This window comes from Xiphophorus couchianus, chromosome 19 (genome assembly GCF_001444195.1).
Source record: "Xiphophorus couchianus chromosome 19, X_couchianus-1.0, whole genome shotgun sequence".
Classification (NCBI taxonomy): domain Eukaryota; kingdom Metazoa; phylum Chordata; class Actinopteri; order Cyprinodontiformes; family Poeciliidae; genus Xiphophorus; species Xiphophorus couchianus.
In genome coordinates, this window is record NC_040246.1 from 23,429,519 (window position 1) to 23,456,809 (window position 27,291).

At 39.3% G+C, this 27,291-nt stretch overlaps 1 protein-coding gene across 2 annotated transcripts; it reads right to left on the bottom strand.

Annotated features, from left to right (window-relative positions):
- Positions 1-10,203: 10,203 nt before the first annotated feature.
- LOC114134188 (semaphorin-4E-like) lies at positions 10,204-26,885 on the bottom strand. Of its 2 annotated transcripts, none has more exons than XM_028000596.1 (15): positions 26,774-26,885; positions 25,747-25,846; positions 25,329-25,474; positions 24,686-24,748; positions 24,516-24,611; positions 23,313-23,412; positions 19,835-19,945; positions 19,593-19,741; positions 18,864-19,039; positions 12,677-12,836; positions 12,373-12,595; positions 11,272-11,387; positions 11,035-11,201; positions 10,911-10,960; positions 10,204-10,819 (listed from the first exon to the last, which is right to left on the bottom strand). In XM_028000596.1, the coding sequence occupies exons 2-15, from the start codon at positions 25,841-25,843 to the stop codon at positions 10,302-10,304; spliced, it is 2,172 nt and encodes a 723-aa protein (XP_027856397.1). In that variant the 5' UTR covers positions 25,844-25,846; positions 26,774-26,885; the 3' UTR covers positions 10,204-10,301. The 2 variants fall into 2 exon arrangements, with proteins under 2 accessions (XP_027856397.1, XP_027856398.1); XM_028000597.1 differs by having other exon boundaries at positions 25,747-25,834; positions 26,774-26,857.
- Between the last annotated feature and the right edge of the window lie 406 nt (positions 26,886-27,291).

Genomic DNA, 27,291 nt, shown 5'->3' on the forward strand with positions numbered 1-27,291 from the left:
CAAGAGTGATGTAATTAAAGAAAGAGACTAAGGAACAAAGAATAAAGCCCAAAGCAATCCAGGTCTTAACACATTTCATTGTTAGCCAACTTGCTACTGTTAGCCACCTAACAAAATTAGCTTTTAAGATAACATTAGATTTAGCTGGTTTTATGTTTTTGCCTGCTGAATTGAGAATATTACTGCAGATCAATGTGCTAAATGCTAACTTTAGCATATTACCAACAATTAGCATTTTAGCCGATTTTGATATTGAAGCTAAAGATAAGATTTATTTGTCATTGTCATCAACAGATTACAACGAGATTGAGATTTGCTCGACTCGAGTTAAGATGCAGGTTATGCATATACATAATATACAAAGATAAAGAAATAAGTAGTACAAAATGAGAAATAAACTTAGACATCAGAAGATGGTTGCAGCGCCTGGAGGTGTCGCAACAGAATTTACATTTTTAACAAAGTGGTGTCAAGAGCAGAAGTTCTTATGCCTTTGAATTTAGTGCCATGGTTGTCATCGGGTAAAAACTGTTTTTTATGCGATTTGTCCTGGTTTTTATTGCTCTGTATCTCTTGCCTGATGGCAGCAGCTGGAAGAGACCATGGCCAGGGTGTGAAGAGTCATTTAAAATGTCCAAAACTTTCTTGTGGAACCTGGAAGTGTAAATCTGTTCCATAGTGGGGAGGGGGCAGCCTATGGTTCTCTCTGCTGCCCTAACAACCCTCTGGGGCGCTTTCTTGTCCACAGATGTGCTGCTGCCGTACCAGACACACAGACCGTACGTGAGCACACTCTCTATGGAGCAGTGATAGAAGGCCTGCAGCAGGTCTGAGGGGAGATGGTTCTTCTTGCGTATTCTCAGAAAGTACAGTCTCTGCTGTGCCTTCTTCAACAGCTCCTTGGTGTTGGTGCTCCAGGTTAGCTTGTCCTCCAACTCCATGCCCAGAAACCTGAACACTGGGACCCTCTCCACACAGGTCCCACTGATGGTGAGAGGCTGGATGTCCGTTTTGTTCTTCCTGAAGTCGATCACCAGCTCCTTTGTTTTGGAGGTGTTGAGGAGCAGGTCATTGACTTTGCACCACTCTGACAGCCGCTTCACCTCATCCCTGTACTCCAGCTCCCCCTTCCCGCCTGAGATGAGACCAACAACAGTCGTGTCATCTGCAAACTTTATGATCTTGTTGCTGAGGTGGTTGGAGACACAGTCATGAGTGTAGAGGGTGTAGAGAAGTGGGCGGAGCACGAAACCCTGTGGCGATCCGGTGTTCAGGCTCAGAGCAGTGGAGGTGTGGGGCCCAGTCTGACCCTCTGACCTTAAATCTAACAGGCTGAATGGAATGAACTAACCTTAATCAACATGCTGGTGATAATGCTGTTGAGAACATTTTAGCTAACATCAGCTAATGTTGACCTAAAAGCTAATCTAAACAAGTTGAATAGAGACATCATGTTAGTTATAACATCCTAGCTATAGCCCACATGCTATTGATGCATTATTATCATTTGACATGAGTATGTTACTCCAGGTCCACATGCTAATTATAGCATAACTGCTGTCATCAGTAATTTAGCTAGCTTGATGTTTCTTAGCTTATTTTAGCTCATGCAATGCTTTTTCCACAGTTGATTGAGTAAATTAATCTTATTAAAAATGTTATTTGCGAGCTACAACCTTTAGCATCTTGGCTGAAAACACCAGCTAACTGTAACACACTGCCCTGACTGTACTACGAACTTTAACTTATTACACTCTTCCCTAAATGACCATGCAGTTTAGCTTTGTAAACAATGTTCTGCACCAATTGATAGGATTTTGGTTTTGACTGAGTTTTTCTACATAAGATTTGCAGACATATTTACACTGCTGTTGCTCATCTATTACATTTCTGCAAGTCTTCTGCAACTGACTTCAATTACTTTGGCAATTATCACCAAAAATATTCAGCTTACAACATTCACACTGCTTCTTTGCAGGAAATGCAATTTTTTTCTAGTTTCAAATAACATCCCTTCTGTTGCTTGAAGTTTTTTACTGCTTGTGTTTTTATGCATATATAAAAATTCCCTTCTCACCCACCGCGGGTGGTTCTTATCCTCTGAGCTCGGGTCCTCTACCAGAGGCCTGGGAGCTTGAGGGTTCTGCGCAGTATCTTGGCTGTGCCAAGGACTGCACATTTCTGGACTGAGATGTCTGATGTTCCTGGGATCTGTTGTAACCATTGGTCCAGTTTGGGGGTGACTGCCCCGAGGGCCCCGATGACCACAGGCACCACTGTGGTCTTCACCTTCCAGGCCCTCTCCAGTTCCTCCCTGAGGCCCTGGTATTTCTCTAGTTTCTCGTGCTCCTTTTTCCTGATGTTGCAGTCGCTTGGTATTGCTACATCTACCACAACGGCTTTCCTCTGTTGTTTATCCACTACGACAATGTCTGGTCGGTTTGCCATTACCATTTTGTCTGTCTGGATCTGGAATTCCCACAGGATCTTAGCTCTGGCGTTCTCCGCCACCTTTGGGGGTGTTTCCCACTTTGATCTTGGGGTTTCCAGTCCATATTCTGCACAGATGTTTCTGTACACTATGCCTGCAACTTGGTTATGTCGTTCCATGTACGCTTTCCCTGCCAGTATCTTGCACCCTGCTGTTATGTGCTGGACTGTCTCAGGGGCCTCCTTGCACAACCTACACCTTGGGTCTTGTCTGGTGTGGTATATATATATATATATATATATATATATATACTGCTCAAAAAAATAAAGGGAACACTTAAACAGGTGTTTAACACTTAAAGTGTTCCCTTTATTTTTTTGAGCAGTATATATATCACATCTTGTATAATTTTTTATTTTAAATTCAGATACTGTACTAGAAATTGTCTTTTTTCTTTACTTTTTTTTATCTTTGTGTGTCTTAATGTTGAATCTTGTGAATGATGGTGGTATGTCCAGGAGTTACATCATCTCTCCCCTACCTCTAATGGATAAGCTCCAGACTTTTTATTGACCTTTTTTGTGCTTGCTTTCTCTGAGACTGTATTTTGCAAAATACATCTTGTGTAGTAGAAAATCTGGAGATTTGTTTTATTTATTCAAGAGAAATCTTGGTCCTGATGCAGTAATACAGGCTGTAAAAATACAAGACATGAGGAAGAAATATGATGGAAAAAAGAAATTTTAAAACTGGTTTTACACTATTTAACTGGTATTTCAGGTTTGCTAAACCTGAAATACTAGCAGTATATTTCATAACATGTTTCACTTTATCTGCTGCTTATTGTATACTTAAAGATTAAGGAAATGCATCAATTAGGAGTCAAGCTCACCTAAAACCACTCTTGGCAAGGTCTCAAACATTGCTGGAGGTTTTGTCTGTTGGAGATGGGTGAGCACTTTCTTTAGAAATTAAGAGTATCACTTTAAAAGAAGGTTACAGCGAGCCCTTGATTCAAGTGGGAGAACATTAAGCCTTCACAGGATCAAAGTGACGGAGTTGTGGTTTTGAAGAGAGCAGAAAAAAAGTGGGACAGAAGGAGGGCAACACATTCAAGGAGAGTCCAGAGACGAAGGGAGAAAAATTATTCCAACAAAGGATTCAGTTCAGACTTATCAGTAATTAGTATACTGCTTTTCAAGTTTAAAGAGGGTCCTCACATTCAGTCAGTAGATGGGTAAAAAGGTACTTTTATTTTTTATTGGTTGTGTTAGAAGAGCAACTTATTCCAATGGTAAATGGACTGAACTTATGCGCTTTTCCAGTCATTTTTGACCATTCAAATAGCTTTACACTAGTCACATTCACCCAGTTGCACTCACAAACACACACACACATTTATACACCGATACGCAGACCGGTAGGCAATTTGGGGTTAAGTGCCTTGCCCAGAGGCACATCGACATGTGGCAGGAGGAAGCTGGAATCGAACCTACAACCTTCTGATCGCAAGACGACTATACCAAAGAGCCACTAAAATAGACATTTAAGGTGAAAATGTAGCATCTTTCAGTCTTTGTAATCAACCATTGTGATATATTTGATAAAATACGTTTATGCCGATGCAGATCATAGAAAGCTTGAGTTAGAAACTAGAGCTCTTTGCAGCATACAACCTCCTTTCAAGTTGCCATTTCCAAGCAGCAGCACAGACGCCAACTTTTCGGCTGACTCTCTTCCTCATCATAATTTCTGCTTGTCTTCTGCATTTCCTTTCATTTCAACAAGCTCTGAAATAAATGTTTCTCAAACAAAAAAATGTTCACAATTAATTGTAAACATGGCTGTGCTCACCTGGTGGAGTTGTGTACTTTTCATCTGGCAATACATGGGAAGGAGGGAATCACAGTCTCATTTTTACATATGATGTGATTCAGTTAGTGGTCCCCAACCTTTATATCACCACGGTCCAGTCAAGGTTTGGGGGCGGGGGGTGCGCGACAATCTTCAGTACCTCCTGTACTGTGAGGTGTGTCATGACTGATCTGGTTCAGTCGGTAGAAGGTTGGGACCGCTCCAATCTAAAATCGGGTATATTCAACATTGTCTTGGCCCGACTAGGACACAGCCTGTTGAATGTGACAGGTAGCCAATCAGAAAGCGCCGTGACGTAAGCACGGAGGGGAATCCCAAACAGTTAACATTGTGCAAGTTGTTGACAAGAGCCCAGTCTAGTGCTTAATGCAGCAAATAGAGCAGCTCCACCCTCCATCATTTATCCAACTCTTTTTCTTTTTGTTATGTCTTTTATCGCTTAAAATGAGTCCACAGACTATCGTTATTGTTTCTACATCGTCATTCATCCGTGTTTGTTTATTCTAAATTCATGTATGGTATGTTGGGGGTCCTATGGGATTTTCTTCTGTCACCAGGATGTTCGTGAGTGGAATTGGTTTGTGTGTGGTGTGTTGCTCCTGCCATGTGGATGGACATAAGAACCAATCGAACCTGTTGTACTTTTATCAGCTCCTGCTTGGTCACAGAGGTTTGGAAAATCGGCCGACAATCCTTAAGTCAGGACGTGTGAACCAGACTTAAGACTCACAAGCTCTACTCTTCTCATCTCGTCTCGACCCTAACGCTCTCTAACTCTGGTACATCTGATCTATTTCTTACTCATTTTGCTGCTGTCAAGAAAATCTGAGCTCATCCCACTTCCCCATGCTGGAGATTTTAGTTTAACAGTAATAATAAATAAAGTTATCTTTAAAATGAATCACTCAAGTGACATCAAGGCCCAACAGTAGACTTAAGTGTCAATAAAATAAATCTGGTTGTGTGTGTTGTTTTTGTCTCATGCAAACTTTGCTTTAATTCTACTTTTCTCTATCTAATCATAAGAAATCATAGTCAGTCAGAGAGAGTCATTAAACAGGGAAAGCAGGTTTCCTGGAAAAAGAGGAAGTTTCCAGCCTGCAGATTTATAAAAATAGCTGAGACTATTCCTTATTTTAAAGCATGAAAAGTTTTAAAGAATGAAATCTAAACATTATTAGTAATTGGATAAGATTCAAAGTAAAATACTTATATTAATATTGGTTTACTTGTAATAATACTTACACTTATATTTGTGGGAACACTTACAAGAAAAACAAGTAACTGTAACTTTGGTATCAAATAATTAGAATAATAGATTATTCTTGGTTTCTTTTCAGAAAAACATCTGTAATAACTCACATTAAGATTATAATAAGTATAATTAATAAGTTATGGTTATAAAATCATAAATGAATGCTAAATCAGAGAAGCTAAAGAAAATAAATGTGATATAAATGTGATTTTGACATTGAACTTGAAATGGTGTAAAAGGTGTAACTGCAATTAAACATCACTGATATGTTGGCGGTAGATGGTAGGTGAAAGGTGAAAGGATAAGGGAAAAAGGGGAACTAACAGGAGAGCAGAGATGATCAACGCCTTATTTAGAGAAAAGGTCGTGCAGGCAAGAGACATAGGAGGTTGAGCAACCCTGAGACATTAGCACAGACATCAGGAAATGTCTGTAAGACAGTGATGGATATGAGATCATCTGTCTAAGCAGACAGCCAATGAAAACGCACCCGGGGGGTGGATAAACCCTATAAAAGGTGGGTGCAAAAGAGGAACCTTTTGTTGGATCCTCCGGGCAGCTTCGAGCCAAGATCGAGATGGACAAAGAACTCTGCAGCTGAAGAAGAGCCGGGGCCACGGAGCCGAAGACTGTCCTGTGCATGCATGGGGACCAACCCGTCAGGCCCACAATCTGTGGCTTCAAATCGCACTTCTCTCATCGGCTGGGTTCAGAGCCTAAAGACAAAGATGAAGACAAAGGCAAAGACAAAGAAGAAGAACTGGTGCCTTTTTTCCTGCCAGCACCAAGTCCTGTGTGACCTCACCATCCATGCGGAGAAGAAGCTCATTAGACCTACAGAGATCCCTGCCTTCGTCGATCGTCTTCTTCCTCCTGCTGCAGCACCTTCTTCATCATCAAGCCAGGTCTGGGGTTCGAAACGTCAAACTCCGTCCGTCTCTCTCAAAGGTTCCCTTTTTTAGTTCTCAGTGTCAGCAGTAGGGAAAGATAGACTAGATGATTGATTTTACTTATTTGATTATTTCTGCTACTGAATTAAGCTGTACTGACCCTTGCAAAAATGCCTTACTAATAAAATATTTAGCATAAAGAAAATCTAAAAGATGTTGTGGACATTCAGTTAATGAGTCACCTTAAAGTTCTTTAATGGTTGTAAAATAGCTGTGATGTTTGATTTTGGAGAGGAAAAAGTGGAAAATGTTTTTAGGTTGCTGGTAGCCCAAATGTAAAACATCATCCTTGGGACTCGCCCGAGTCACTAAAACCTACCTGGTTCAATAACAAATGCAAGTTGTAAAATAGAGAACGAGCGACCGTTAACAGGTGTGTTCTGTGAAACTAGTTGGCTGTAGGCTGCTCAGTCTGGCTAATTCACAGGGGGAAGAAGGGTGGGACACCTGGATGTAGGCCGTCAGATAACCAGGCGAATCGTTTCTCGAAACCAGCTTAAACAGAGTTTACTTCAGTTCTGGACAGGGTAAATCCCAGCAGATTTAGAAAACTCAATTAACCCGTTAGAAGGAGAGCTGGTAGCACATCTCCCCTCTCAGAAGAGGAAGTACGAGAGTGAGAGAGTAGAGAAAGGATGGGGGGGGGTGTTGCGCAACAACACTGCTTGTGGGCTCAATGTTGGCGCGCAAGATGTAACCGACTGAATTCGGTTAAAGAATTTTCAAAATAAAAGATCCTTCAGACTCATATAATACATTAGACAGAAATATTTAATTATTTTTTGTGCGGCCCGGTACCAATTGGTCCACGGACCAATGCCGGTCCGCAGCCCGGGGGTTGGGACGACAGACTTAGAAGACAAGTCCAGAGCATTATATTTAAGCACATTTTTAAAAAAAACATTAAGTTACACCGAAGTGCTGAGTAGTAAAAAAAAATGAGTTTGACATATCTAAAGAAGACATTAACGACAAAACGTAACGGACCCACGCTGGTTTTTGAACCACTGCAACAGAAAAGTTACAACAACTACAACTTCAGGCAACACCAAAACAAGCCAGAGAGAAGATTTGGTCTATCACTAAAATGCTGAGGAACCGCAGAAGAGTGCAACGAAACTATTTGATATTAAAAATAAATAAAAAGTAAAATAAACCTTCATTCATATAGATGTTTTAAAAGAAATACAAAAAAACACAGCAGCCAACAATGCATTAAATAACAGAAGAGATCTGTTTGAGCTTAATTTAAAAAAAGACCACAGAGTCCACCAATCTCAAGTCCAAAGGAGAATTTCAGTGTTTTCGAACCACTGATCACTCTGTAACAAATCACCGTCTAAACGAAAGAGAGTTCTTTTAATTATTTTATAAATATTTAGAAATGAGTATGTCTGTTGCCCATCATAATTACAACCAGGAAGAACGATGTGAATGAAATTTAAAAAAACGGACACGTCAGTATAAGAGTGCAGATGGGGAGTGGCACGCTATATTTAATAAACAAAAATCAGCTGTCACTGGAATCTCCGTATTATATCAGTCACTTTTGTATTTCTTTATGAATAAACAACACCCAATCAAATCTAAAACACAGTCTCTGAAACAAAACAAAAAGAGACCTTTCAATAATAATGTCCAACGAAAAGTCCACAGTTTTGCGCTCAAAAAATAAGGATCTGTGGACACGCAAAAAAAATGCCGTTGGGGCCCAAATATTTCATCAGTCTTTGTCCAGAAAAATAAAGCAAAATATGGAAACGTCTCACTGGGTTGGCGTCTGTATACCCGGATGGTCTCCTTCGTCAGGCCTGGAGCGTCCTTCGCCCAAGTTGCTCCAGGTATTGGGTCCGGTCCTTTCCCTGTGTGGCCTTTATTTTTCATCCAGAAGTCCTTTTAATTCCATCAGCATTGGGTCGAGCTTTCCCCCCAACAATCCAAGAAAATGCTTCTCCTAGCTAATCTCTGGAGCTCCACCAGTCCAATTTTCGGCGTCTCCTTGCACCGTGCACCTACCACCCCCCCTTCCACTCAAACCTGTCTCTTTCTTTATAAGTTTGGGTAAAAGTTGTGACCCAGATATTTTTATTCCGTGAACTTTTATACATAAAACAAATACATACAAGACATCCTTGTGCATATACTAATACAAACAATTTATTTGTATTTTATTAAGTTATGTTTTATTCTCTGTGGTTAACTTTTTTTTCACAGGATACTTTATTTTATTTTGATGTCACAACTCACTCTTTTCAGCTTAGACTGGGGAACCATCTGCAGACCCTTATCACAGGCCCATGGGGACCTGCCAGGGACACATGGCTGCAGACGTCCCCTGATAACCTGGTGTCTGTCCTAAAAGAGCTATGATAAACCTTAGCAATGATTCAAATTTAGACAATTCAAACCATACTGAAAGAACCTTCATGATGCCATTTTTGTAGTTGGACTTTCATTAATGCAGTGTTGGTTTACAAACCACTTGTAAAGAGCCAGAAACAGGAAAATTATTGTAATAAGTTTTATAAATAAACATTTTGTTGCCTAGAATGCAATGACAGCATTTCTTTAGTGAACGCTTGATCATCTGTAGCAAAGGACCCCTCTGCAGCTAAAAAATACTTCTAACATCATGTGAAAAACCCAGCTCTTTCTGTTTTACTTTTCTTCAATACAGTGTATGACAGGTCTGTCTAATTTTTGGATTAATAATTGAAAGCAAAAAGTGCTTAATAGGAGGCTTTTTCACAAGATAAAGTTAGTTTTGTACAGTTTTTGCTTAAACCCATTCTTCAGATACACCTCCTTCCTCCTAAAGTCCAAAAACATCACTAATGGATGGGTGGACAGCCAGTTAAAATTTCATATTTAAGATAAACATATTACATCAAATCAATAAAAAATATTTTAATGGAGAAATTCAGCCTTAATAAATCAAGTCTAATACATGTTTTCCAAAGATGCTCATACTGACATTAAAATTTTCTGAATGTTGCTATATATACTCTTCAGTATTTTTCAAAGACAATTATTTCAAGTTTACCAATAAGTTATTAATTATCTATTACTGCCATCTTGTGGCAGCATCTAGTTTTTCAGTATTTTAAAAAAATTCAGCAAGAACAGCCATTAGCTCCTCACCATTTAGTGCTATATATCAGAGATAAAGTAGAATGTTGTAATAAAGGCCAATAACCTGCTAAAATGTACATTTATTAAGTTTTCTAATTTTTCCTTTGCTCTCACTGAAAAGAAGTGCAGAGTAAAACAAGTATATATATTTAGCCCAATGCCTCTTTCACCATCTGCGTGATAGTATTCTCATCTGGATAGATAATGTAGACATAAATCATACTCTTTACTTACCTTACAGTTGCAGGTCTGTTTCCTCCTGTGTCACTTCACTTCCTCTGCCTCCTTTCCAGAGAGGAGGCTGCAGGACTTTTTCCAAAAAATTCTAATAATACTAAAAATACACGAGAGGGAACACTATTTCAGCACTGTTGTTTCTTTATTCATTCTTTGCCTTTTATGTCCGTCAACCATTTGCTTTGTGTTCTTAAGTGAGTTTATTCTTAAATATCGCCACTGTTCTTATCTCCATAGCCTTAGTGGCTAATTTTAACCTTCTGCTCAGTCTTAAAGTTTCAGCCCTCATTCCTAGCCCTAGCTACAAGCATAGATAACCACACTTTAATCATTTTCGTCATTTATTTTTACAGAGTTGATGGCAGTGATGCACAAAGTGTAACAGAAGTGGGTTGTTCCGTTATCGAACTATAAACCTGTTTTAAATGGTAGATTTTGAACTCTCTTTGACCCTAGTTGGTTTGGTTTTCTTAGTATCAGCGTCAGTCCCACAGTTGCAGGACTCTGTCTTCCCCTCTGGTTGCTCAGTGCTAGCATAACTCACACTGGCACTGCCAACATGGTTTTGAGGTTTCTTCTTCCAGCATACGTAGATGATGAGCATTACACACAGCACACAAACAGAAGCTAAAATGTAGATAACTATAGCCTGAAACCAGTTTACCCCACCCACCTCTGACATCTTAACATGGTACTGGATCACCGCCTTCTTGTGCTCTCTGCCTTTAACTACTTCCACTGTCTCACAGGTGTAAATGCCTTCATCAGTGAAGGAAGGTGTTAAAACGAGTCCCTGGCTGAGCAGAATGTGTCGGGGACCGGGCTCAAGGATTTTACCAGAGAAGCTCCAGCTGATGGGGAGATTGGCATCAGGGGAGCAGGGGAGGAACTGTGCGACGTCAGCTGTGAGGTGGATGTCGGTAATCTGCATCGATACTGCTGGAGAAGCGAAAACAGCCATTAAAATTATCCTACTTTTCTCCTCGCTAAGGTAAATGTGTGTAAAGAGCTTTATGTGGGGAATACTTGCAATGAGAGCTTGGGCACATTGTAGCATCACCATCAATAAGGTTCTGGATCCTGCCACAAATGAATTAAATTCTCTGATTATAAACGTAGCACATAATGAACATGTCTTGGTTAGTGTGACATACATGGAGAAGTTTGAAGCACCAGCAACAGCAGCACACAGGCCTTTGAGGTGGTCCCAGCCACAGTATGGATCTCTGGCTATAAGGCAGTCAGCACAGGATGTGTAGCGGCTGCAGTCCCTCACACTGAGCTGAGCAACAGCAGTTCTAGTTGCGCTGTACAGCTGACCCTGCAGATCATCAGAGTTCAAAGGTTAACTCCAGGTCCATTTAGTCTACAGACATGTAGCTGTAACCTACGCTTCTAGAGAGCTGAAGGAAGCGAATGGGCTGAGGATCCTGAAACAGCTGCAACTCCTCAATGATTCGCCCTCCATCATCACCAGACCACACCGCCTTCTGCAGCCAACCAGAGTCTAGAGGACAGAACCAGAGGTTAACTCTGCATGCCATTTGGAAAGTTACAGTGAAGAATTAACAGCAATATTTTGGGTTATTTAGCCTATCAGAGAAACTCTACAACCACCACGCTATTCATTCATATATTTAGTGAATGAATAACTAAATATTTACATCCTAAATATTTAGGTCCAAATTAAATGGAGACACAGAATTAAAAAAATAATTAAGTTTTTGATTAAACAAAAATAAAATTAAAATAAACCACACGCCACATCCACATCATGATAATTAACTGAAGGAGAGTGTGGTGTAGCCCCAGCTGCGCTACTTCACTTGACCAACTATAGCTTTGTGCATTCAATTTCCTACCTGAATTCAATTGAACTTTTATTCTTAACTTGCCATGCTCAAGTTGCAACATCAACTGTCTTTGTTGCTCAAATCTCAAGTTGGGCGTTAAAGTGATAGGATTAAGTGCATTTGGTTCAAAAGTTGGTCATTGCAAAACATTTTTGAACAAATTTGCAAGTGAAATAGGCTTCACGTTCTCTTTCTAACAGCGGCCATCAATCTGTAAACCATACTGTTTACCTTTTTCAGATAATTACTCTTTAGTGCAATTATATAAGAATGGAAAAAACTTAGGGTGCCTCAGAAGAATTGAAAGCAATGGATGGATCCCTCCATTTAAAGAGTAGATATTGTAGATAATAAAATATTTAGGTTTTGAGTTAAATATTTAATTTGGAACTATGGCAGTTAAAAATTAATGAATAACATGATGAAAAGATGACATTGAAAAATTAACCACTTTTTTCTCAATGACTGACTAAATTAACGAATATAATGTAATGAATGGAACCCCAATGATTTCTGTTATATTCAGAGTGAAACTGTGAATGTAACAGTTTTGCATTTACCAATACAGCTGTTGTCCAGTCTGATCCTGCCAACAACACCAAGATGTGTTAAGTCATTATATATGATCCAGTTACTTACTGTTGCTAATAAACATGACGTTGTGCTGCTCTCCATCCAGAGAGGTTACTTTGTCAACAACAATTTTGGAGAACTGGGCCATAGACCGAACCAGCAGGGGCTTCCCAGTGAGCGGCGTCACCGCTCCCTCCATCAGAGGATGGTTCCTTGCAAACAGGAGGTTTGATGCTGGGAGGTCATGAGAAGTCCTCACACCCGTGGCTCTCATTTCATCATTAATACACTGATAATACACATCAGAGATCACATGAGGTGGATCATTTTCATTATTACTATTTCATATTAGTTTAGGTTTGGTGCTTACTGAACGAGGGTAGGTGTAGCTCTCTTTTCCTATGTTCTTCACCCAACCTCCAGGAATTATCTCAGTCAGAAAGTTCCCCCTGTAAACTTGCTGGATGTCTGACAGCTTGTAGGCACAGACAGCGGACTGACTGCAGGAACTGGATGTAGAGGTGAATGACCTGTGAATGAAGTCTTGTTCATTCCAGGTGAGAAACTTTGTTTCTCAACCGGCATCTTTGTGACAAGAAGGCTGTGGTGCGATATTGGGGTGTGTCACGTACTGGAACAGGTTCTCGAATAAAATGCGAAATCTACATTTATAAAACTGGTGATGGGAAAGTGATAGTGGAGGATGAGTTCTTGAGCTTCATTGTTACAAAAATGATAACTTTATCTCAGGGCAAAATTGTTTTATTAGCCTCAAACAATTTCTCCTCTGAGTGGGTTGAGGTGTCAAAGCGGCAATTGTTTGAATTATACATGACCTCGATTCGTTGCATCAAACACAGAGGCCCTCAAAAGGATGCTGACAACATAAAGGACCATCTCAGGGTGCTTAACGAGGTTGGTGAAAACATTCCAAGATTTGTTTTGCACTATCTGGATGTACTTCCACCAGTTGGTTTTGGCAACATGGATGCCTCTGCCCTACTCAGCAGAGTGGAGCAGGTGAGCCTAGAGGTGTCTCGCCTAAGGAAGATCTTGGCACCTCAGGCCATTGTGAATGAGAACCTGGAAGCGGTAGTGACAGCTCTGGATCGCCGGATGACTGCAGTTGAGAAGTGTGACTCGCCCGGTCAAGCGCACCGGACCAGTGTAATACGAGCACATTGCAAGGAAGCGTCACAGGAGCTGAGGACATCTGCTCACCACTCGCAAGTCCAGCTGTTGAAGGACCTGCCGAAATCCCCGCCCTGGACCAAAGTGGTAGAGATAGGAAAGGGATAGGAAAGCCTCGGAAATATCAAAACAAAGCTGTAAAGCCCAGGAACGGAGAGTTTAGTGACGGTGGATCACAAAAACAGAGCCAAAAGATCGCAATAACTGGCACCAGCGCGGATAACAACATCCCAGTGGTTAAATCTAGGGTGATGAGTGTTTTTGGAACATGATTTTCACCTAATGTCGACACTGACACCTTATGCTCCTATCTGGCTGATAAACTGGGGAAACCGGTGACATGTTGCAAAATCGATTCCACTGAGAAAAGGTTCAGCTTGTTTCATGTCACTGCTGAATGTGAAGACGTGATGGATGTATGACCCACAGCTGTGGCCAGTTGGCATTTATGTTCGTCGTTTCTACGAGGCCCGTAGGTCCAGAGAATCCAAGGATGGGTGTACTGGTGAGCCTCAGCTTTTGATGCCTACTGTGTCTGACGCTCGGCCGGAGAGCTGTTGAACTCTTGAGTCAATATCATTAAATGACTATTAACATTGTTTCTTACAATGTACACAAATTACCTTTTAGGACTAAAGAATCGAATAACTTGCGCCGTTTAACTGGGTTGTAATGTTGTTTGCATGTCTGGGGTTCGGAATGAAAATGGTGATCGCAGAATGTGCACCGATTAGATGCCCAGATGATCCCGAGCCAATAATGAAGCCAGGTGATGGTTTGACTCTTTAATCAGCCGGTTACAACTACTTCACAGGCCGGATTTGCGTGGAACGAAGTGTGTAGGTGTGTGGTTCTACAAAGAAATGAATAAATACAAATTACAATCCACTATGAACGCAGATACTCATTACAAACATATTATAATCATATTATTTGTCTGTTTCATTACTATTAAAGTTAAATAAAGTTAAAGAAAGCAACTAAACATAATATGGTTTACCATTTTAGAATAGAAATTAGCTTAGCCTAGCCTTCGCTTATTCTAAAAAAATCTAACAGAAAATGTTCGAAGTACTAAAATACACATATGCCACTCAAATATAAATACACTGCAACCTACCACTCATATGGACGCACACTTGAACAAAATCACAAAACAACCCTCAAACACCACGTCCACTGACCTGCACGGTTTCTCAATGTTTTGGTATATGAAAAGGAATACTACCCACACACGGCCGTGCCACCTGGTGGCGAAGCTAGGAACTACAACATGACCTTCAGAACAAACTAAATACTCTCTTGGCGAACTGTGATGTATTGTGTGTTCAAGAGACTTTTCTGCTGAAGCAAGACTTGGAAGGACTTAATTTCCTGCATGAAGACGTCTGTGGTGTGGGCGAATCTACCACTGATTTGAGTGATGAAATAGTTTATGGCAGAATACCTGGTGGTGTTGCTACTTTATGGCATAAAAAGTATGATCAGCTGGTTAAGGTGGTCAGATTAAACGTTGACTGGGTCACTGGAATTGAGTTAATGATGGTGATCAGAAGGTCATCATTCTCAATTTGTACACACCTTATTACTGTCACAGGAATGAAGACGAATATCTTCATAGGTTATCTTATGTCTGTCATCCAGGAAAACACTACCACTTGTTTTTTAATTGTGGGCAATGTGAATGCAGATATTTCTGATTAAAGGTAAAAATATTTGCGAATCATTTGATGCGATTCTGCCTTGATGGTAGTCTGGTTCTATCTAGTAAGGCAAATGCAAATTTTAAATATGCCCTAGGTTTTATTAAAAGAAATGAGAATACAATGAAGTCTAATTTGCTTGCAAGAAAAATGCAAAATAACTGCACACATGATTTCTGGAAGGAAATAAAGAATATTAATAATTATAAAATAGTTCTGCCAACTAATATTTCCCACTTGCCATCAGACTGCTGAACTCTTAACTGGACTGCACTTAAAATCTGGTCTCCACTTTATACCTTGCACATGTACAGAGCTAAGTAACTTCCTTTTTACTGTCAGTCCTGCACTTTATATTTTATATTTATATTTATATTCATATTTTATACTGTATTTTATTTTATTCTGGAGTAACCTCACAACATTGAAAGCTCAAAACATTGTCCTGAGCCGTATGCAACGAAATTTCATTCTGTATACACCCTGTGCATGCAAAATGACAATAATGTCAGTCTAAGTCTAAGTCTATTGATGGCGTAAATGGAACAGAGGAAATTACTCGGATGTGGCAGAAGCATTATTATTTAACTGTGTTAAAAGTTCCCAGTTTATGGCGGACAGCATTACACATGATGAAGACGTGAACGTTTTAGGTCAAGAAATTTATAATGCAGTCATGATCCTAGAGAACAATAAGGCCTGTGGTGTGGATGAGATGTCTGCAGAACACTTCAAATGTTCAAGCAGAAAACTCTTTCCTCTGCTTACTCTGTGTTTTACTGGGTTTTTAGTCCATGGCATTTCACCTGATTCACTTTTAGCTGCTATATTAGTGCCTATTATAAAGGATAAATCTGGAAAAATAAATAACAGGGATAATTATCGGCCCACAGCTTTAGCCAGTATACTATTCAAGGTTCTGGAGAGGATTATATTAAGTATGATAGAACCTTTTCTCTTTACTTCAGATAACAGGTTTGGTTTTAAATCAGCATGGCACAGATATGTGTGTATTTGCTTTGAAAGAGATTTTAGATGTGTATAATAGGCACAACTCTACAATTTTTTTTATGTTTTATAGATGCCTAAAAGGCTTTTGATCAGGTTAATCATGAAACATTATTTTATAAGCTACACAATAGAGGGTTTTCCAGATCTATTGTTAGAATTTTGTTCTTTTGGTACACGCATCAGTTAATGTACATAAATTGGGGTAATTGTGTGTCAGCTCCTTTTAAAATAAGGAACAGGGTTAGACAGGTAATTATTTTGTGTCCTCTTATTTTTAATGTATATATAGATGATTTATCAAAGTGGCTGCAGCACTGGAAGACAGGATGAGTTGTTGGTGGGACTATAATTAACCATCTGATGTATGCTGATGATTTAATTATTTTTAGTCCTTGTAGTTCGTGTCTTCAACAATTATTGAGGACCTGCTCATAATCTGGTCAGCAATATGACATTATGTACAATGCATTGAAAAGTAACGTGATTATAAAAACCAAGGAGGATCAGAAGTTGGTATTTCCTGACTTCTCCTTATCTGGTGTTTTCCTTAAAGTGTGTAATGCTGTCAAATACCTGGGACATTATATAACTGATGATCTGACTGTTGATGTGGACATTTACAGACAAGGTTGTTTAATGCACAAGCCAACATGCTGGTACGCAAGTTTTGGAAAGTAGCTCTTTTTAAAGCATACTGTACTCCTCTGTATTCTGCTCACTTATGGAGACAATATAAACAAAGCAGTTTACAGAAACTCAAAGTGGCATATAATGACGGAATGAGGATGCTGCTCAGGATGCCAAGATGGACTAGTGCTAGTCAGGTATTTGTTGGTGTCTCCACTTTTCATGCTGTCTTACAAAACCTTCTGTACAGGTTTATGTGGAGGTTATGTGTTTTTACAAACAAAATCATCCAGATACTTCACAAAGCTCAGTCAGGTTTAAGTCCAGAATGTGGGATCACTAGCAGTCTAGCCTGTCTGTTAATCAGTGACTTGTATATGTGATTATTATCTTTTTATGTGATTTTCTTTTTTAATTTTCTTAAATTATCTTTGTATGGACCCATTTGTGTCCTTAATATACCTGATGAATATTAACCCTGGAGCACTGTGGAAGCTGACATCAGAATAAAGGGTGTCAGTGCTTACCCAGTTTATACAGAAACCTACCTTTAACTTCTACCTGAGACCTTTAGAGATCTCCCCTCACCCTCCATTCTACCTCTCACTTGTGGGCATGATATGCATTAGCTATTCCCAAGTGGAAAACGTTTAAATAAGCTGTTAATCTTCCCAGGAGTGAATTTCCCAGAAAGTTAATCTAACGGTCTGAGTTTGGAATATCCAAAGAAATGACGGTAAAGCTGGATTTCAGTCTCTGGTCTTAGTTAGTAGGGGAGGGTTATAGTTTATGACAGAATAGTTAGAAAAAGACCTAGCAAGTATGGAGAGAGAAGAGAAAGTTTCTTCTCTCTAGATTAGTAAAGCTGCATCTGAATGAAAGACAAGACATCCGGGACAATGTCCTGTGGACAGATGAGACCAGAGTAGAGATGTTTGGAGAACCATACTTCTGAAAATTACATATATCAGCACAAAGCCCCAAAACAATTGCAAAACATGATGAAGGAAGGTGGATCATTTGGGTTCAGTTTTCACAGATTTTTTTGTGGAACAAAACTCCAACACATTTGTGGGAAATGGTCCCACTAGTAGGTTTTATGGTGAAGAATATCTAAAATGTGTGAAAGAAAATTTATCTCAGGAAGCTAAAATACAGAAGTAGAATGTTACATGACACCTTACTGACTGGTATCCAATTTGGGGTCTGCGGTATAAAGTATTAAATTCAAATGTAAGTCCATCTGTTTAATATCTGAAGTGTGGACCAAATTGGGTCATCAACAGAACATTGATCCCAAACACCACAGCCAATCTGCAACAGAATGGCAGAGGAAAAAGAACCAAGGAGTTGCAATGGCCTAAAAAAAGTCCATACCTGAACGTGACTGAATATGATGTGGCTAGACCTTTATAGAGCTGAGCAAAAACCTGAAAGCAACACGTTCTACAACATTATAATAGGGTTGTTGCTGCCAAAGGAGATTCCTCTGCAGGTGCAAGTTCAGGGGTTATTCTTAGTTTTTCCACACAACTTCATATGATTTTAATAGTGACTGTTTTTCTGTTTTAAAAGAAACTAATAGAAACAGTACCATTTTTATCAGTGAAAGTAGAACTTTATAAGTATGTACACTCTTTTTACTTCCAAATATGTTTTTTAGTTTTAGTAATGGCAGCGGAGGAAATGAAGGAAGCCGTTTGGTCCTTGTTGTCCATGCCACCAAGAAGCAGTTGTTTCTCCATAACCGACAGTCCAGACCCTCTCTAGTAGCATTGCTCCCAGGTATTTCAGCTTCATAAGTTTAATTTTTTTTCAAATATTTCAGATGTGCTCTACAGAAAAATCCTTGATTTTGATTTTTGATTAGGCCAATTTTCTACAAATGCTTCAGAATCGACGGGGGTCTTTTACTCTAACTTTGTGGCAACTGAACAATCAGAATCAATTTATTTTAATCACTGTACAGTCAAAGCTACATATGACAAGGTTAAAAAATTCAGAACACATTGAAACATGACTTACGGGCTAGAGGTGAATGTTGCGTAGAAGAGGCTCTCTGTCACATTATTTTCATCTTTGAGAAAAAAGACACCCTGCAACAGAGAAAGTGAACTTGTGTCTCCAAACGGGCAGTCCAGACGGGCTTTCAGGAAAGAAGTCCACTTTTTCTCCGAAATTACGAAGCCTCCCATGTCTCTCTGAATCAACACAAATATTACACATTAAAGCTGCAGTATGTAATTTTTATAAAAATATTTTACAGATAATCTGTATCTCGAATGAGCCGCTGCATCCTATCTTTTAAGGATGGAGGTTAAAAAAACAAACAAACTCCTCTACCTTCTGCCAATGCTCCCACTGCTAACTCGAAACAACTGCTCAGAGCCAGGAGGAGGGTCTTGGTGCTTTCAGTCACCCCTCTGTGTGGCGCAGCAAAGCCCACCCTCTCTCCTTGCTCTCTGCTGTGCTGCAGCTCTCAGTGCTGCAGCTGAGCTATTTAGCCCATGAGCTAGTTAGCATGGGGGTAGATGATGAGCATGTGAATGAGGATGATTGGCAACGCTAAGACCTTCCTCCAGGCTCCATTTGGTTCTTTTGGATCCGGATGGCTCATTAGCGGTTCATTTCTTCAGATAACAATAGTAATACAGGAAAGAGGTGGAGGAGATCCATCTTTTCACAGCTTATCCTTCTCATACATACTGTCATGACATGGTGACAATTTTAAGAAATATGTTAAAAAAAACTTACTTTACACACTCGTGCAACTCTCGACAAACGCAGGTTGCTGCGTCGTTCCTCCACAGCAATCTCAGTGAAGAACACGAACAAATTGTCATCTTCTTTGTTCGCTGAACTTGTCTTGGTTTCAGCAACGTTTATGGAAATCATGATGGGCTCTGAGTTCATAACATTTAAAATTATGGGGTTATGTTTTACAGGATAGAATTTGAAGTAAAAGAACCTTTAACAGGGTCAAGCAGTCACCTTACCATTGAACCAAGATATTTTGTCCTCAGTAGAGAGAGAAATGCGTCCGGTTCTCATGAAAAGCTTTCTTTTTCCCATGAAGTCTACAGAAACAGCCGAATAAAATGTGTTTTCTGTTGTGAGCAGAAGAAAAGGTTTTACAATTTCTGAAACCGATCTTTACAAAAAGATTCCTTCAGGATGGGTGGGATCTACTGAAACAATGAACCTGCAGCTGTTTAGTAAACTGACAACAGTGGCAGAACTGAATGTGGTGAGGACGTCCTCTGTTTGTCAAAGCCAGGTTGAGGCAGAGCTTCAAAATGTGAGCAAGAGAGCAAAGGAATTAAACTCAAATAGGCTTTTTAGCAGCTGATGAAAAAGTTTAAAACTCAAAAGTTCAGGCATTGTTCAGAGAACAGCAGGGGGCCCTGGCAGAAAAATGTACGATTCCTGTGGGGGACGTTTGCTCAAAGGTAAACTTTACATCTCATATGCACAACAATACCTGTGAAGTCAAATCAGAAAAAAGAAAGAAAAAAAAAGACATGCGCTCACTATGTTCCACACGGACCTAAAAGAGGGACGGACAATGAAAGAAAAAAAGGTGGAAAAGAAAGCCAGAGAGAGAGGACTGGAGTTTGGGGACGCTTCATCAGAAATCCCGGAATTTGTACAGATCTGGACAAATCTGTAAACGAGCGGAGAGGCAGCCGGTAAGACAGATCGGACTGCAAAGTTACTGACATCCCGACAGCGGGCCGCCAGCTTTACCGGCCAAATTAACGCCTATAACCGCAGCGTCTGACCTGAAGCGGTGGATTGTGGTGGTGAAGTCTGGAACTGATTGACTGATTTTAATGATTGAATTGATTGTTGTTGTTATTGGGTGTTAAGGTTAAGTATTAATCAATGTAGCATTGGCTGTTTATATTTATAAAGTAAATATTTATGATTAATATTGAAAGGTGAATATTTGTATATTGAAATAAATTTAAATATTATGTAATTGTAAATATTAATGTTGAATGTATTTTAAAGTTAGAGAACTTAAGTTTAGTTACTTGTTCATTTAACTTTAATTACTTTGTGGGTTTGATTCATAGTGGTTTGCTTAGTATTGTTTATATAGTTTGTCATCATTTGCTTTGTAGTTTGAGTGGAATTAATTTATGTAAACTTACATGCAGATTAGTAATTATTTTTCTTCTTTTGGGTTTGTTTAAAGGTTTTTACCTGCTTTTGGACCATTCATGGAATATCATGACACACATTTAATAAATGGAGGATAAAAAATGAAGAAAACTGCTTGGTCCTTTGAGTAAAATCCCTGTTAATAAAAGTTTACATTGATTTGTCCATCCCTTCTCAAGTGGGGAAGCTGCATAGATTAGAAATAACTTGACAATACCTGTTGAGACTTTGAGCAATTGCTAAAACTGTGTGCAGTATTAAATCATGCTTGTATCAATGGTAGCTCTTCTTCTCTTCAGTGTTTCTGTTAGCTTCTTGGCACAGCTCCGTTCTCCTGCTACTAGTAGCTTAACCGCATCAGTTCAGCGTTACACTGGCTAACGGCTTTGCTGTGATTCACTTTTCAGGTCACAGGTGTCTGGTTTTCAAATATTTTATGTCCTATTGAGTGTTTTATACACATGTTTTGGCAGTGTGTAGTCGTGTTAAACAGCAGCAATGACACGGCTTTTAAATAAAAGGAAAAGTGTTTTAATGTTGGTCTGGATGCTGCATGCTTCCATGGAAGGTCAATGGAATATCGCTCTTGAAAACGTGCTTACTAAAATCACAATACCCTCATTGTGTATCCCTCGGAAAAATGAACCCATTTAAATAAAGAAATCCTTCCATGGGTGATACCACAATCGAGAGTGTTCATTTTATAGAGCTACCATTGGTGCCGTAAGCTGTCAGAACACCTGTATGCAACGGTAGTGCCAGCACTTTTAAATCTCACTTAGTTTATCGGGATTTTTTCAGTTGTTGTAACAGGTTTATGTCAGTCTGCCTTTCCCCATCGATATGCTCCCAGACAGCAACTCCCGTAGGGGATAAACAAAAAAGACGTGCACATTGCTCAAAACTCAGAAACCGGGACATAGAATGAAGCAATGAACTAACTGTGAATCAGGATATGAAAACAGAATTCGATGCTGATTCACGCTGAACAGTAAAAAATAATAACAGCAACAATTTTGGTTAGTTAGCCTGTCAGGTGAAAGAACGGGGGCTCATATTTCAGTCATATGTTTTTTAAAGTCTCATATTAAATATTTAACTCTATAGATATTTAATACGCAAGCTAACTATTTAGCTCCAAACTAACTATTTAGCTAGCTTAGAGCTAAATATTTAGTTAATGTGCAAATTCACTTGCCCATAAGCTGAAGTGCACTATCAAAATAAAAGCTGGAACTTGAGAGTTTCTATATAAACTCCTCCTGGTGTGACTGAATCCTTCAAATCATCACTGCTGCTGTAGACCAGTTGGTAAATGTCTGTATTGCATTAAAAATGTTTCATCTGGGCGTACCGTGGTGGCAGAGGGGTTAGCGCGACCCACATTCAGAGGCAACGTGGCCCCAACGCGGCTGTCACGGGTTCAACTCCCGGACCCGACGACGTTTACCCCATGTCTTCCCCCTCTCCTTCCTCCTTTCCTGTCAGCCTACTTTGAAAAAGGGACACTTGTGCCCACAAAAGACCCCTTGCGGGGCGATAAATAAAAAGGTTCATCTTTGTTTTCAATGTTAGATAGGAAAAGAAGCGATGATGAGATGGCATGAAGCGATTTGAGAGCAGGATTTTGGAAAGAGATTCAGAGGACCCAGCTTTTATTTTGGTAGTCCACTTCCAGTTATCGGCAAGTGAATTTGCATGTCAGCTAAATATTTCCATCTGAGCCAACTAAGTTTTTAGGTTAACTAAATATTGAATATTTAACTGTGACATTTATGACTAAATTAATAACATAGAGAAAATATGACTGAAAAATTTACTCCCATTTATTGCTGTTTTTACCAAATTATCTCTTACTTTCTGTTTAACTTTACAAACAACATCCCATAGTTTATCACAAGGATGATAAACGTGTGGTGATCTAATAAACAGCCTGTTTAAGTTTAAAAGTTGCTTTGAATATCAGATCACCTCCATTTGTTTTATCTCTTGCTCCCATTTCCTCTGTTTTTCATCTGGTTACATTTCTGCAGCTCAAAGTCCAAATACCGCTAACTTGTTAAAGCATCAAGAAGAGAGCAAGATCTCAGAGAAGTAGGAGTGCAAGTTCACTGCTTGATGTTTTATGCAGGTCAGAACAAATGTACATCTATGAATATGTAGGAGAAACAGTAAACATTTTATATAATGAAGTTTCTCTATGCTCACCTACTGTTTGATCAAGAACGTAAATAATGAATCCAGGGAAGGAAACATTAAGATGCTGAGCTAAACACTGAGAGACATGAGAGAAAGTGTTGCACCAACCATACATCAGGGAGACAAAGTCTTCATGGGGGTCAAAGGGAGCTCTCCCCCTGCCATCCTGAGTTGTAGTTTCCATGGTGACATTTCCTCCTTTGTACAACTGAAGAAACATTAAATAATTTGGAATTATTTAGAAATGATGCTACTTATTTTCCATGCATCTGTTTTATTTCTGACAGTTGAATCAAAAAACCAGTGCAACACTTTAAAATCTCTGTACTGCATGTTTTAAATCCTTTAATGCCATTATTTTATTACAATAAACAAAATTCTGCCAACACAGTAAAAACCCAGCGCATCTTCCCAGCTGACGGTTCTGGTGTCACAACTCCAGCCTTAAGTCTCGCATACATGGAAACAAGCACTGTATATTTTTGTAATTTACTAAGAAAAATGTGTCCACATGACATGATACAGCATCATAAAAAGGGTGTAGTAAGTATGCCTGGGCAATTGGCCAATTAGGTGTCGCTAGATAGTGGTATTGTAAAACAGAAATCCCAGTGCTGCTTCATGATTTAAAATTACATTGCGCCTCATGTGTATGTGTTGGGTGCCTCACGCATGTGTGTAAATACAGAACAGACCAAAAGTTTGGACACACCTTTTAATTCAATGAGTTTCCTTTATTTTCATGACTATTGACATTGTAGATTCACACTGAAGGCATCAAAACTATGAATAACATGTAACAATAACAAAACTAAACAAAAAAGTGTAAAACTGAAAATAGCCCTTATATTCTAGTTTCTTCAAAGTAGCAACCTTTTGCTGTGATTACTGCTTTGCACACACTCTGCATTTTCTTGATGAGCTTCAAGAGGTCGTCACCTGAAATGGTTTTCACTTCATAGGTCAACCTGCCCTGTCAGGTTAATAAGTGGGATTTATTGCCTTATAAATAGTCATGAAAATAAAGAAAACCCATTGAATTAGAAGGTGTGTCCAAACCTTTGGTCTGTACTGTATATCCAGCTCAAACGCATGCGGGATGGAGAACAAGATGGAGCTACAACATTGTAGCAATGGTTTCCGTTTGCTGCAATGTCCAAATGGAAACTGGCGTTCTGAAAGGTGGAATGCGGGTTCAAAAATTATTGTTTCTGGTTTCCCAAGACACTGAATCTGTATAGATCCACTGCCTGAATGACAAAAGGCTTTTGCCTTTGTGTCCCGGGGGCCTTGGTTAAGAGAGGAACGTACCAGGTGTGTGCAGAGAGGTTTGAATGCACGGGTTCCACACGTGAAGATTCTGCTGTCATGCAGACTGTGCAGCGTCGTGATGTAGTTTTCACAGTCCTGTTAGAAGAACAGCTATTTCTCCAAACAGAACATTTTAAGGAAATATATTTCCTCATGTGAATGCAATGTACCTCAATGCTCTTGCCTTTAATCATACACTCTGATTTTTCTCCAGAGCTCACCATCCATTCAGTCTGAAACAAAACAGATCAGGAGATTCATTTGTTTGCTCTATTCAGTTGCAAAGTCTATTTTTTTAAGTCATGTTTGAAATATATACAACATTTTTATAACAACCGAAGTACATAATTACTTAATTGTGCTATAAAATGGTGCTATGTGGCTGGAAAGCACATAACCTTAAAAGTGTTGCCTTTTACAATGCATTAAGCTTTATGGGTAGCAGTGAATGAGCAACTACAAAATCCCTGAAGATGTTATCGAGATATAGATTTTGACCTTATAATGCCTCCTATGAACAAACTGTATAAACATCAGTAAATAGTCAACATTTCATCCTCTATTGGGAATCTAAAAGTTTTTTTTTCTCTTATTATGAAGTATGATGGAGATACTTGGTTAATTGTTGTGCTACCTGGCACTAAGGTGTTTGTTATTGCGTCACTTGCATAATTTTTAAGTGTTTACATGCTTTTTTTCTGTTAAAACAGGATTAATAACTCATTACTTTACCAACAGCACCCTCCATCATTCGTAAGTATTGTTTGTACTGTCCAGGTTCTCCAACCTGTTCCACCCAAGCCCAGTTCCTACCTCGCTGGTCTTTTCAGTGATGTCATCCAAATTGAGCGTGATGACCTTTCCTCTGGCTCCGATGAAGAGCAGACCGATGTCTTCTCTGACCAGCAGGGAGCTCAAACCGATAAAGTCTGGCTCCTTAAACAGCTTCAGGTTAATATCTGAGGGAAAGAATCCAACCGGCATCCTCAGGCTACTTTTGAAATCAGATATCAGTAACATCACACTGATGTTACTGTATGCCATTCTTAATGTTTTAGACATTGTCACAATGTCTAAAATCAGGACTACTAATTAGGACATTTCTGAGTTTAGTTTAGTCTCTGTATTTCACTTTGAGATTAGAATAAAAGTAGAAAACATTTTAGTCGACAGGGTGTGAATACTTCTGCATTGGTCTGGACATTTCACTGCTGCTGCAGAGATGCCTCACCTGAGAAGAAAACGCTCCGGCGGGGTTTCAGGCTTTGGGCTGGTCCTTCACTCATAATGATCAGGACATAAAGGAGCGCTACCTGACTCTTCATCATGACCTCACAGGAAATGAAGAAACAACGCATTTTCTATAAGAGTTGTTATGGAAACAGCAGTGGGAACAGCCATGGCAAAAACATGAGATTGGACAAAAAATCTGAATTGGGTCACTTCAAGCTGCAGGTTTAACGCAGCCAAAAAGTGTTCTATGAGAAAATTTTTGTGAATGATTTATTGGGCTGTGTTCACACTGCAACATGAAGTGACCCAATTCAGATTTTTTGTCCAATCTGATTTTTTGTCCCATGGCCGTTCCCACTTCCAAATAAATGCGACCTGTATGTGTTCTGCAGTCTGAACGGGCAAACGACCTGGAAGTGTCCGGCATGCGCACTAGAGGGCGCAATAACGTCAGTGTTCTCAGTCTTCTGCCAACCGCTATGAAAAGAAGAAGTGCTCAGTGTTTGGGGAAGTAAACATGGATGCTAACAGTGGAGCATAGCTTACACAGTTGAAGTGGTTGTCTGATCAGAGCAGCATATTAACAACTTAATCCTCATATAGTCCGCCATGGTTTTTGTTAATTTTCCTGCTTGCGCGTATCAGGATGCAAAATGGTGACGTTTGTCGAGTATCAGTGATGTTCAGGTCGGATAAATGCGACCTGGACGTTCGGTCGCGTTTGAATTGGATACATATCAGATACCCAAGTGGCCTGGGTCGCATTTGAAAAGAATTCGACCTGTGCTGCTCAGACTGTCATGAAAAGATCGGAAACGGGTCACATTACGTCAAAAAGATCAGAATTGGGTCACTTCAGGCCGCATTGTGAACGAAGCCTTAGATTTTTGTTTGGATTTAAGCTGTTTGCTTGTCAATAAAATATGACATTACTGAAAACATCAATATATTTAAGAAGTGCATTATCAAAAATGTTGGATTTAGACATTTAAATTATTAAAAACAAACAAGATGTGATCGCTTACCTGTGATGGATGGTTATGTAAAGGCAATTTACTTCTGATAACATTTTTGAAAACAGAAACTGCAACAAAGTTCTAGTTCAGAACCGAAACTTCTGTATCAACTGGAAAGGAGAGTTATTCACCATTAAATATTGGAATGTTTTGTTTTTTAAAAATAAACATGTTTTGGTTTCTCATAGTTATCAGAAGTAAATTGCCTCTACATAACCACCCATAAAAGGTAAGCAATCACATCTTAAATGTCTTAATCAACTGTATTTGATAGTGCACTTTTTATTATTTTTTAAATAATGCATGTTTGTAAAGATAAACATCTTTATGTTTACAAAAAATGTTCCGACATGAGAAACTTTTTGTGAATTATATATTAGTTTCCCACATTTGAATCTCGTGCAGAGATGATTTGGTGTCTTTGCTCCCCCTTGTGGTATAAAATATGTAAACCATGACTTGCATGTTTTATGGTAAAGTGCTTGAAGCTGAGCTGTAAATCATTTTCAGATGCTAATTGAAAGACC